Below are 13,406 nucleotides of genomic sequence, written 5' to 3' on the forward strand. Positions count from 1 at the left end.
TGAAATTAATGGCTCCTAACAGAATAGTGAATCTACACTGCAAATATAATTTAACTGCTGCTTCTATTACACTGTACACTATGATCTAAGAACAATCTTATTCATCTCTGCATTCCAGGCACTTAACACAGTGGCTGGCACACAATCATGTTCAAAAAATGTTTACAGAATCAAGCTGAATTCTTTCCCAAGTCATCTTTCTCTTTTAAAACACTTAGAAACACTTAGAAACAGATGACGTTAAAAGCAATTTTTAGTAAGCATTTTTTAAATCAAAAGGTGAGCTCCTTCTTTTATTAAAATGCACTAAAGAGCAACTAAATATTTTTCAAATTATGTATGTTTTTAAACAAAAAGCCTTTTGGACATATGTTCTTATTATGAGACAAATTTGCCAGGAAGGCAAGTGACACTATTGACATCTTAGGGCTTCTATATTAACATACCAACACTAATTATATTAACATATTTCAATGGGATTCATTTAAACGTAGCTTTGTTTAAAAATCTAGTTAGGACTTTATTCACTGTGATCTTATTCCAGAAACTATTTTTAAAGTTTTATTTATAAATGCAGTAAAATTAGAGTTTATTCATCGACTCATGAGAGTCGGCAGTGCTGGTTTCACCATGGTGTAATAAAAGAATGAGAGAGCGGATATCTACTCAGCAAAGGTGTTGCAGCATTAATGATAGGGAAACTGACCTGAGAAAAACACCTGAAACCCATAACATAATCTGTAGAATGAAGGAGGCAACATGATGTTGGGTCAGCCTGCCAGACAATACATGCACTCTATTTAAGAACTATTGTATCCTGCTGTATAACCTCGTCATGTTTTGCTATACATACAGAAGAGCAGGTCTCTTTTCTCAATTATCCTTAAGGAGGTTGCAGCCTTGTTAATGATAGGTGTCAAGATCTCCAAAAGAGATGGACTTTACTCACTGGAAAATGCTGAGACTTTCCGGGATCACTCTGGCCAAGTTCTTAAACTTGAGAAGGTGGTGATTAAAAGTTAGCAAGTGGTTCTGTAGTGGTGAGACGTGGGGTAAAGAATAATTCCTAACCCAAACTGAGGGCAACACCAAATGCCAACTTCACCAAATTAAAGAACACAAAACTGCGCAGGATAGGAATCATTATTCCACTCAAAACAGAAATCATTTGGACTTAGAAAAAAAACTTTTGAATTTTCACCTAAACACTGTACTAGTGAACCTTATGTTCGGCAATATTCAACAATACTTCTTAGCATTTAAATATAACTCCATGTGAGCACGTAGAATCCAGGGAAAGAATCTTTGGAATGCTGTAACTGTTTTGAATAGTTCATATCCTGCAAATACCTACATCCAAAAAGAAAAAAGGGTTGGAAGAAAACTGCAAATGTTACTAATTTACCAGTACTAAACACCCCCAAAATACAGTTTTAACAATGCAAAATAATATATGATATGATGTACGATTTACAAAAAACAGACTAAAATAAGCTCTAAATTTCTGTGGACAAGATGAATGTGTGTGGCTGAAGGGAAGCAAAAGCGATCTTGATCCTATGGTATTAAGGTAGTTCAGGTGAGTATGGTTATTTTTCACACATAAACACTAGCCAGGAAGCTCACCTTTACTGCATATCCCTAAAGATGTCCAGAGATTGCTAGGCTTCCCCAGCAGTGACTACAGGGACTAGGAACTCTTTCAGAGAGACCCTCTACTCTCCAGCCTCCAAACAGTCAGGCACCAGTCAAGCAGCCCCTGGCTGTGCTCAAGCAAAGAATTTTAGGAATGGGGAAAGGAATGGCATATTCCCTAGAGAGGTTAGTGTGGAATGGGAGTGGAGGGGGGGAGGAAAAGAGGGCACCCTTCACATCCCTGTCAATCAACTATTATTAACTATTATGCTGATGGAATGGAATCTAACTTTATACTAGCTAAGTAAGACTGGCTTTCCTCCAGGTTCAACACTATTGCCAAAAAACAGACTGTGGTTTTATTAAGTGATCTGGCCTTTGCTCCATAAAGATCTCTCTGTTAATGCAATAGGGAGAGTATCAATATAATATTCTCTAATATATATTTACTCTGTTCTGAATAAAACCTTCCACAGTACCAGTACACTTAAAGTGGTAATCTTAGGTTTTGAAACAAAAGGTAGGGGAAGTCAAATCAGTGGAAAACCTGAGCAAATCAAAGGTCTTGATATGCAATTGTATAGTAAAATTGACCCACGCAGAGCAGAGAAAAAAATGCTAATTTAAATACTGCCTGTTGCTGTATTTGACTCATTATTTCTGTGGGAACTTTGATTTGCATAAAGGCATGGCAAATCTTAAGAGGCAGCAAACACTCATGTCACTAATCACACGTGTAATTCAGAAAGTTCCTCACATGTACGCATAAAATTCAAAATCCTGGCCGGGCGCGGTGGCTCAAGCCTGTAATCCCAGCACTTTGGGAGGCCGAGACGGGCGGATCACAAGGTCAGGAGATCGAGACCATCCTGGCTAACACCGTGAAACCCCATCTCTACTAAAAAATACAAAAAAACTAGCCAGGCGAGGTGGCGGGCGCCTGTAGTCCCAGCTACTTGGGAGGCTGAGGCAGGAGAATGGCATAAACCCAGGGGGCGGAGCTTGCAGTGAGCTGAGATCTGGCCACTGCACTCCAGCCTGGGCGACAGAGCGAGACTCCGTCTCAAAAAAAAAAAAAAAAAAAAAAATTCAAAATCCTGATTTTAATACTTTGTAGTTCTGAGGATGAAAATGCAACTCATTTAAAAAGAAAAAGTTGTTTTATTTACATTAGTGTGTGGGTATATATATATATATATACTGCACATGTGAAATGACTATCCATTACTAATTATTAATTTATATCCTATCTCATTCCAAAGCTGATATTTAAAATCAGCTTTAAAAATAATATTCCTGGCCAGGCACAGTGGCTCACACCTGTAATCTCAGCACTTTGAGAGGCCAAGGCAGGGGGATCATTTGAGGTCAGGAGTTTGAGACCAGCCTGGCCAACATGGTGAAACCCCCTCTTCACTAAAAACATAAAAATTAGCCAGGCATGGGGATGGGCGGCTGTAATCACACTACTTGGGAATCTAAGGCAGGAGAATAGCTTGAACCCAGAAGGCTGAGGTTGCAGTGAGCTGAGATTGCGCCACTGCACTCCAGACTGGGCAACAGAGCGAGACTCCGTCTCAAAAATAAATAAATAAATAAATAAAGTTCATTTTACGAAAATTAATAACAATAACTGAAGATATTTATTAGGTGCTAATTACTTGCCAAGAATTACACTGAGTTTCACAAACATTATCTAATGTTACCTTCAAAGAACCCAGTGAAATAAGTAATATATCCCCACCTGTAAGTGAGGACACTAAATCTTAAAAAACGGTTTGGCAGCTTTGGTTCTCTGCTGCATTTTAAGGGAAACTTTAATTGCACTACACTGCAGGAGCATCCTGGCTCTCGAATCCTTTGGCTAAGACATTTTGATTAAGACTCATCTTCATTTGAGATTCCAGGAATGAATCTCAAGCTTCACCTGTTCAAAACAGAGCTCTTCACTTCCCCAAGTCCTCTCCTGCCCCAAATCAGTGACATCACTATTCACCAGGCTACTTAAGCCAAACACTAGCAGTCACTCCTTAGACCTCTTTTTCCCTCACATGCTGCTTCCAATCCATCAGCAAGTCCAACAGGCTCTACTTACAAAAGACATTTGGCCACTTCTCACCATCCCCACTGCTCCTGCTCTAGTTTAGTTGGATCCACCACCATCTTTCACACAGATCACTTTCACGCAGACCTTCTCACTTCAGCACAGGCCTCTTCACTTCCGCGCAGGTCTTCTCACAGGCCAGCTTGCTTGCAGTCCTCTCTCTTTGTCCATTCTCCACATAGAACCCAGATAATTTCTGAAATATATGATCATCCCCTACGGATCTCTCCCCTCTTTCAGACCACTATAACCAAACCAAACTGATAGTCCTGTTGTTCCTCAAGTACATCAAACATGCAAAGTTTTACAATTCCCAAGAATGATTCTAACTAGAAAATCTACTTCTTTTGTAATAGAACATTTTTGGCTGACAGATCATAGGCCAAAAATTTAACCTCCACTCTCCAGCCCCAATCTGGTTTGTAACCATGTATATGCATGGCAACCCTTATTCTGTTAGGGGGAGAAGGAGGAGGAAATTGAACTCAGGGTTAGTAAAAGGTAAGTATAGAGAGAAAAGTAGAGCCTAGCATCTATTCTTCATTGGACTCCTTGCCTGAGATTAAATGCTTATAGTAAAGGAATGACAGCCAAAAAATGATAGAACTAAAATGAAATTCTGGAAAAGAGACTGACCAGAAACTGATCAAGAGACACTTCCTGATACTCTGGGCACTAGCAGAGCTTCTTTAAGGCCCAGACAATATAACATCATACACAGCTGGGCAGAGACTTCCTGCCAAAACACCCAGAAGCCACACGTGGCATCCTTGACACAAGTACTGGTTTTCTCCTGATAGGGAGTAACAACAAAAGGTCTTTGCCAATTGACTTCCTGAACTGTGGGTGCAAACATTTGGGAACTAGGGGAGAAATGGGGGCAGTGTGTGCTAGTGACAGCTGAGAGAATGGTTTCTGGACATAAGTGAGGTGACAATGGATTCCTAGAGGGTCACAGGAACATGGTGAAGAAGGTGAATTTATATGAATCAGGCCAGTGGGGCCAGCAGTAGAGAGTCAGAACTATCTCAATCTGCTCACTGAAGTATATGTGTCTTTATGCAGAAGTCAAGGCTGGTAAGGTCTGTAAACATCTTGGTTCTGCCTTTAGGTTAAGTCCAATTTCTTTTTCTTTTCCTCTAATATTTCTAAAGGAGACTAAACAAACATGGTCTTTTCTGTCACTAACTCCAGGTTCATTTACTTTGGCATTCACATTTCTATCTGATGCTTTGGCTATACACAGACAGACAGAAGATAATTATACAATAAGATGGTTTTATATCATACTCTATTTTCACCAAAAAATAAGTCAATTTAAAAACTAGGGTTCTTTAAAAATTGCAGATGTAATGAATTAGGGTAAGATAAAGTTATAGTACAGTAGGGTGAGCCCTTAATCTATTGTGACTAGTGTCCTTACAGAAAGGGAAAGTTTAGACAAAGACATGCATACGGGGTGAATGCTGTGAACATGAAGGCAAAGATGAGGGTGATGCAGCTACAAGCCAGGAACACCAAGGAATATCAGCAGCCATCAGTAGCCAGGGGAGAGGCATATAGCAGATTCTCCCTCGCAGCCCTCACATGAAACCAATACTGCTTACACCTTAATCTCAGACTTCCAGCCTCCAGAACTGTGAGGCAATTGATTTTTGTTGTTTAAGCCATCCAGTCTGTGGTAGTTTGTTACAGCAAACCCAGGAAGTTAATATAGGCTCAGATGAGATATATTTTTGGGACCAGAAAGGAGATGCAGAAGTGATCGGGACACTACAGGAAGAACATTTTGAAGTGCTTCAGAGGAAAGGAAAGGTGCCAGAGGACCAGAGATGGGCTAATTTTATGATTTTTAAAGGCAAAGGATATGAATATTGCAAATCTAAGATAAATATGCTTACAATGAACCCATTAAAATTGGAAGGCAAGTGTTTGTGTAACAACTTTTTAAAAAGTATGATCCAATATGGGTTCACTAAAAATAATATTTTTATTGTTGATGGAATTATTAAACTGGTAGTTTAAAAATGTGGACTTTGTTCATTATGAACTTAATTCCAAATCTGAAGAAAGCTCTCAAGTGTTCTTGAGGTCAATATGGAGAAATATGTAGGAAATAATATGAGAGGTACATTTATAACAGGTTGAACAACCACACCCAAAGAGTATTGATTAATGAAAAGATGTTAACTTGAAAACAGATCTGAAGTTGTGTGCCACAGGGCTACTTTAACAAGATTGAAAAGAAACTTGCAAGGCATGTTTATCAAACCTATGCATGACACACAGCTGACAAGGATACCTGATCCCCTCAATGGCTGAGTTTCGATTCCAGAAATCATCTGTCTAAAGAAAGAAGGAATTAGAGATGTTAACCAAGAGAAAAACAACAGGGAAAGGTAGATATGAGCTCAAGCTTGGATTTAGGGAAGATGTGGGACCAAAGCAGCTTATGCAAAAAAGATGTGAGATCTTAATAAAAGAAAGAATATTCTATTTCTCTGTGTAACTGTCACTCTAGTGCTAATATATTTTACTTAATTATTGCTGGTCCTCTCCATGGCCACTAGCTTCCCTATTTCTTCCCTTACATTTTCCAATCCACTCTGTGAAAGACAGTATAAGCTACGTGTGTGCATGTATGTGTGTGCGTGTGTGTTTGTGTACACATACTATTTTTATTTATTTTTTTATTTTTAGTTTATTATATTTTTATTTATTTATCTATTTTATTTATTATACTAGTATATGTATATATACACATACTATTTTTGAGACAGGGTCTCACTCTGTTGCCCAGACTGCAGTGCAGTAGCACAATCAAGGCTCACTGCAGCCTTGATTTCCTGGGCTTAAGTGATCTTCCCACCCCAGTCTCCTGAGTAGCTGGGGCCACAGGTGCACACCACCACACCTAGCTAATTTAAAATAATTATTTTGTAGAGATGGGATCTCCCTATGTTGCCCAGACTGGTTTTGCACTTCGGGACTAAAGCAATTCTCCTGCCTTGGCCTTCCCAAAATGCTGAGATTACAGTGCGAGCCACTGTTCCTGGCCTATAAGCTCTCTTTTATAAACTGTAACCATAATAACCTCCTCTACCATTTCAATGTACAATTATGGTCATATTTAAACTTTTACTTCAAATATAGCTGGCTAGAGTTCTCACTTTCCCCAGAACTTCAGTCTACATACCATGCCATGCAGAGAGTTGGTAAGCCATAATTAATCTGCTACTCACAAGGCTAATGGTCTTTTATCACCTAGCAATGTTAGTCCCTCCTGTGATGGTACCATCCCGCCGCCCTGTTCAAGCTACAGTGATGATCCTATTTCCTTTGGTGCCCAGCTCAGTCAAGGATGCTCTACTTCTGTGTTTGCAACTACCATTACCAGCTGTTCTCCCCTAGGGTACTAACTACACTGATGACAGCACATACATAATTTTCTATCACCAGCCCCATCAGTTCAAAAGGGCTTCTCTTGAATCTTGGTTGCCAGGTGGGGTCCCTTTTTTGTCCTCAATGTAACTTCATTTCAGGAATCTCATTGCCCTTTCCAGAGACTGGGATTGAGTCAGTGCCACACAGCTCTATGTCAACAGAGACTAGATATTAGTTCTTTCTCTCCCAGAAGGCGCTGGGCATCTTGTGTAAACTGATCTCCTCCCCAGGAACCAGCTTTACAGAGCAGAATACAAGTGCATTCTCAGGGAGTGGCAGACTTTTATTAATGAAGTCAGAAAGTTTTCTGCTCTGTGACAATGATTGTGTACCTGCTCTGTATTTGCTTAACTAAGAAAGTTATTCAAGTAATACAGAAGATGAGCATTTCTAGATTTAAATATCTGCTCTTCTTCCCACCCAACACCTAAAAAACTCATAAATCAAATTCTACCAAGTCAGTGTTCAACACTATTTCAATAGTTGTTTGTTGCTTTTAGGATAAAAATCCAAACTTCTTCCTCAAATCCTCAAAAAACAAAAATGTATATAACATGGCTCCTTCTCACCTCTCCAGCTCCATCATGAGCCACTCCATCTCCCTCTATAGTAGGCTCACAGGCCGTCTTTCAGTTCTTTGGTGAACATATTATAAAAGCCAACTTTGTCCTGCTGTAGGGCCTTTGCACATATACACTGGTCTCACATACTCTACTGCTATCTGAGTAGCCCCCTCCTTACCTCCTCTATAGTTTAAATTTCACTTACTCTAAATTGTCAATATAAACTAAGGACCTGATGTTCTTTTTAATTATAATGTCCTATTATTTTTATTTTACAGCATCTAATATAAATTATTACATACTTATATATGTGCTTACATTTTTAATGCCTTCTTTCACACTGTAAGCTCTATAAGGACAAAGCCTTGTCTGTTTTGTTCACTGCTGTAGAGCAAGCTTAGTGCCTGACCCAAAACAAGCCTCAAGGAATATTTTATCAGATAACTGAAGGAATAACTAGAAATACCCAATAACAGAACCACTAGCTTTATTGTCTTGGAAGAAATCTTCATTGTAAACCACGTTTTGCACAAAGGTTTCTAAGTTGGGAAGAAAGATGAACTACATGGCCTTGAACTTTCCAGTTCTGGAACTAATACATTGTAAGACATAAGCTGCTATGTGGATTCTAAGAAGAGAAGGTCATTCTTATTTGGGAAGTTAGTAAAAGTTTCAAGGAGGAATTACTTGAAATATAATCGAGATATAACTTAGAGGAAATGTTTGATTTGAAACTGCACAAGATAGAGAGCTTCAGAGACGTGACCATGCGAAAAGGGAAACATAAAAAGGTAAATGAGAACATCTTGTGTGAGAAGGTAAACCTGAGTTCATCTGAGAAAGATATGGATTAACAAGTTAAGCAGACATGGTAAAGTGAGTTGATTAAAAAGTCTGAACTGGGTTCAAATTTCCATCTCTTGGGGGAGTGATAAAATTCAGGAGACTCATCTGGCTCTGCTGAATATGTCAGATGGATAAGTAGATAGGAATAAAGAGTAACTAAGGGGTTACCAATCTACCATAACAGCTATGAAGCTTGGAGTAAAGATAGGGTGATACCTATGTATTTAACAATTCTATAAATTGGCACACAGCAGAAAGGCTGCAGTTCCCACAAGCAATAGCAGGAGAGAGCTGGCAAGAGACTACCATAGCTTCAGGGGCCCATGTAAGTACTATTTGCTGGTGTGCCAGCACTGACACCAGGGTACCATCTTTCCTGGAAGAATCTGAGACCCCCCCCTAACCTGGTAGAGAACATCCATAGGCACACTGAGGCTGAGATGCATGGGCTGGGACACAGGCTGGTTAGCCAGTTGACAGCATATTAAGCAGGGTACCCACAAAGCTCTTGGGATGGAGTATAGGTGCTCAATGGACTTGAGGAAAAGTCTCTTTCTCAAACCTATACAAAAGTATTTTAATATTTTAGCAATCAGTATAATTATATATATAAGTGCTGGGTGAATATCAGCCGGGTAAAGAAGGGCTAGATAAGATGTGGACCAGCAAGAGGAGAGAGGACAGAATCAAATCAAAAGAAATCTTAAAGGAAAAAGAACAAGATACCAGATGACAGACTATGAGAAACAAAGAATATTAAGTAATCTGATTCCAAAATTTCAAGTCTGAAGAACCATATAGGTGACAGTGTTATATTAATAACAGATATTAGGTATTTTGGAAACAGAATAAATTTGAGTGAAGTGGTATATGAGAATTATGAGTTTTTAAATTATTGAGTTGCAAATGTTATTTGTAATTGTTCATAAACATCCATAAAGACAACTAAAAGTACAAACCTTAAGTTCAGATCTGAACTCAAAGTTACAGACTTTGGGGAACACTATGCAAATATCAGTGTAAATGTGATAATAATAGATAAACTCTTTAAGTAAGTGAACATTAAAATGAATTCTGAATAAATGTGCATATAGATAGCTTTCTTTTAGGATAAAGTAAATTAAAATTGACCAAAACATATCATTAAATTAAAAATTAGAATGTTGTAAAATATACTAAATAAATCATTTTTAAATATCCAAGATTCATCTTAAAATGTCATCCCCAAACTGAGGTGCATATTAGACTCTTTGGGTAACTTTTAACATCATACTGGTGCTTGACGAATTAATGGGAATCACTGAATTAAAATAGTCTGTACAATGAACATATGTAAAGTCAAGTCTCTTAGAAAAAAATAATAATTTTCAATGAAGAGGTTTAAAAAATAAAGATTTATCGAGACACTGAAAAGAGTTTAAACATAGAAGAATCAAAAATTTAAAACCATGCATATGTTATTTAACCACAGGTATACCATAAACATTTTAAAGATTAAAATGTTTTTGTAAAAATCAGCATGTCTTTCAAATTTTTTAAATCTAGTTTTACTAAAGATTCTTATGGTAGAAATGTGTGTTAATGAAAAGTTGAACAAATTAACATTTCCGTTTATGCTAAGAAGCACATTTCACTATTTCACTAGATCTAAAGAAAAATAAGTTATTAAGTTTCTACAGAAGCAAAACTCGGGGAAAATTCCTAATTTGGTGTTTCTAGCTCATCTACAGATATTGTTTCTATCTACTAAAGAGGTAATTATAGATATTTGAAATAAAATTTAAATAATATGGCTTGGAGAAAAAAATTCCCATTAACAGTAATTGGTAGTCATAAGGAACCCATCTCCAGGTTACAGTAACCACTAAATATTATAGAGCTTATGAGAAGGTAAGCCAGAAGATATGTCCAAAAGAGCCTGGAAGAGGTACTGGAGAAGAGGGTATAGCTGAAGTCTCAATAAAATAGCACCCATTCACTAAGGATATGTTACCTGACCAAGAGAGCATCACACTCTAAACTTGATGCGAATTTCACATCAAAGAAACTTGATAGCCAGAGAATCAATACAAAATACTGACTCTAAAAATGTCTTAGAATGTCTAAGAATAGCAAATCAAGCATGGCCCGACCAAAATAAAGCTGCTAACTATACGTAAAAACTTTGTTTTCTATTCTTTTTCTGATTATGAAAGTAACAATGCCTCACTATATAAAAACAGGTATTTACAGAGATATTTAAACCAGTACCTAAACCTGCCCCTACTTTTAACATTTTAGCATGTTTCTTTTCAAAAAAAGTTGAGATTTTATCTATCGATAAACAAATAATGTATGGACATATATATAATACACTATAAAGTATTTACCTCTCTATAACAACATGTCATGAAGCATTTTCATGTCATGAAGAAATTCTTCATCAGCATAATTTTTAAGACTATATATACTTCAACTTATGGAATAACCATGATTTACCTAAGCACTGTACCGAAAGTATTTTCCAATAATACCACTCCAGTGTCCACTTTTGTGGATAAACCTGTCTGTATTTCTAATAGGTTTCTTAAAATTGAAGTCTTAAAGAAGGCATTATCAGGTGAAAAGAGAAGGCAAGCTATATAAAACTGCCATCCAAAATGAGGTGTCAATTTAAACTTGCATGAGCACTGTGTATAAACAACATTACCAATGTAATCAATAAAACCAGTACAATATTATTGATGTTAAACAATCTTAGTAGTTTTCATCATTTATAATATGGTGAGTAAAATATGGTATTTTATTATTTTAAAGTGTATTTCATTAACTGAAAGTTGGGATGAACATTTCTTCTATTTTCTTATTTTTAAAGCATTTTAAAGATGAATTTGTTGTGTTAACTATTAATTCCTGAGATTACAAAAGTTTTTTGAAAAATGTCAATTTAAAATCAATTATTGAAAGACTAAACTATTATTTTCTATATTTTTAAAGACCAAGAGATAATACATCAAATATGCAGTAAAATCAAGGCTAATGGCATGCAGTTTAATGAGATAATTAATTAGCTTTTTATGCTAATTAGTACAACTGGGAATCATTCTAGTTAACTATGGTGATTCTAAAAAATATGTAGCAGTTGGAAATATCAGATTTATAATAATATAAATTGATATACAATATTTCAAAATGTTTTAATAATCATAGCTGAAGAATTAAAAACTTCTATGTCTGTCATAATTGAAAAATAAGTAAAAATAAAACTCAACACCATTAAGCAAACAGTTACACTGTATAACTTGTATAACATTTTACCAAATATCTCTCTCTGGACTATTTTTTCCCTGTACTTCTTGATGACATACATTTAAAATCCTAACATTCATTCCTGATTTCATATTTTAAAGTATTCAGAAACCTTCACATTTAGCCTTTATGTGCAGTAGATGAGTTATTCAAATGACTTTTAAGATCAATCATACCCTTGAGATTCTATGACTTATAAAATATAATTAAACTTAATTAATAGCTCTTTAAGTACTGACTTCGTCATATACAAGCAGAAATTGTGACTCCTACATTAGAAGTGATTGTATCATGGAACCTGACACATAGCACACAGAAGTGTTCAATAAATGCCATTCCCTTTCCCCTAACTTCCAGCTCACCCCCTCTGCTCTCTATCAATATGTACTTGCTGACAAATCAAATTTTTATTTGTAATTAAAAAGTGAAAAAATATAATTACATATTTACAATATCTATTGTCAAACATCCTTACCTTAAATTAATGGTTGAATGTAATCTGGCAAGGAACAGAAGTATATTAAAGGACCTTCTAATTCTACATTTTTGAAAAAGACCCTATAAATTACAGGAAACTTTTTATAAAAGTGATTAACAGTTAATATGAATTAATCAACCTCAAAAAAATCACAGAAGTTAGGTCAGTGATATCATTCTATATCCATGACTCTAGACCTTCACTGTGCATCAGAATTATCTGGGGAAATTAATAAATCATTATAAATGCCTGAGCCCTACTCCTATTTTTATTAAATTGGTATGGGATGGAGTCAAGATATCAGTATTTTTTAAACATATCCAGATGATTCTAATGTGCAGCCAAAGTTGAGGACCACCACTCTACATATTGAGAAGAAATAAACTACAGAGTAGATTGACTTGCAAAATGAGACTAGAATCCAAGTTTCCAATTTTAGGACTTATAAGAAGATCTCCTCCTGGAATCAAAAGAGGTTTGAATATGTATTATATAATATGAAGATATTTAAACATATTGAGGTACCCATGACATTTAATTGGCATTCAACCTTACACAAAATGATGATAGTCAACAAATGATCACCCTTACTATTGCCATAAATGATCCTTCCATCACACCACCTTAATTTCAAAAGTACCATTTCTTTGCTCCTGAATCTGAAGAAAACAAAAAAAATCTCAAAGTCTAACATAATTACTTTGCAATTACCTTTTGCCATATATAAACAGAAAGAAGTCCTCATAACTAATCTTCTCTACATGAAAATGAACAGACAGCAGAAAAAATATATAGGAATAGAATCACTGCCTTAGGTGATGGGCAGAGAGTTTCCAAAGCAAAGCATTCTCTCACTCTGTCCCGGTTAAAACCTGTTTGTCTGGGGATTGGCTCAGCTGCTCCAGTTCCAGCTTCCCGGCCTTCCAAGGTGCTGACGTGACCTCAGTTGTCACTCTGCTGGAGCTGGATCCAACTAACAAAATCCAACACATGCAAGCACTTGTTTCTCCATTATCCAGTGCCTTCAAGGGCAGAAGAGAATCAGGGA

At 36.5% G+C, this 13,406-nt stretch overlaps 1 protein-coding gene across 14 annotated transcripts in view; it reads right to left on the minus strand.

The window, feature by feature from the left end:
* IKZF2 (IKAROS family zinc finger 2) overlaps positions 1-13,406 on the minus strand; it is a 156,567-nt gene that overhangs the window by 88,422 nt on the left and 54,739 nt on the right. The window contains exon 2 of one of the 14 annotated variants that reach the window (XM_023220341.1): positions 13,231-13,380. The exons of 12 other annotated variants lie outside the window; for them this stretch is intronic. Coding sequence is in view for 1 of the 2 variants with exons in the window: in XM_023220323.1 (XP_023076091.1) it covers positions 13,070-13,103 (34 nt within the window). In the remaining variant the exon portion in view is untranslated. Of the gene's footprint in view, positions 1-13,069; positions 13,181-13,230; positions 13,381-13,406 lie in introns of those variants that run through there. One more of the 14 variants, XM_023220323.1, reaches the window with a different exon arrangement.

The sequence above is a fragment of the Piliocolobus tephrosceles genome, chromosome 11 (assembly GCF_002776525.5).
Source record: "Piliocolobus tephrosceles isolate RC106 chromosome 11, ASM277652v3, whole genome shotgun sequence".
Lineage (NCBI taxonomy): Eukaryota > Metazoa > Chordata > Mammalia > Primates > Cercopithecidae > Piliocolobus > Piliocolobus tephrosceles.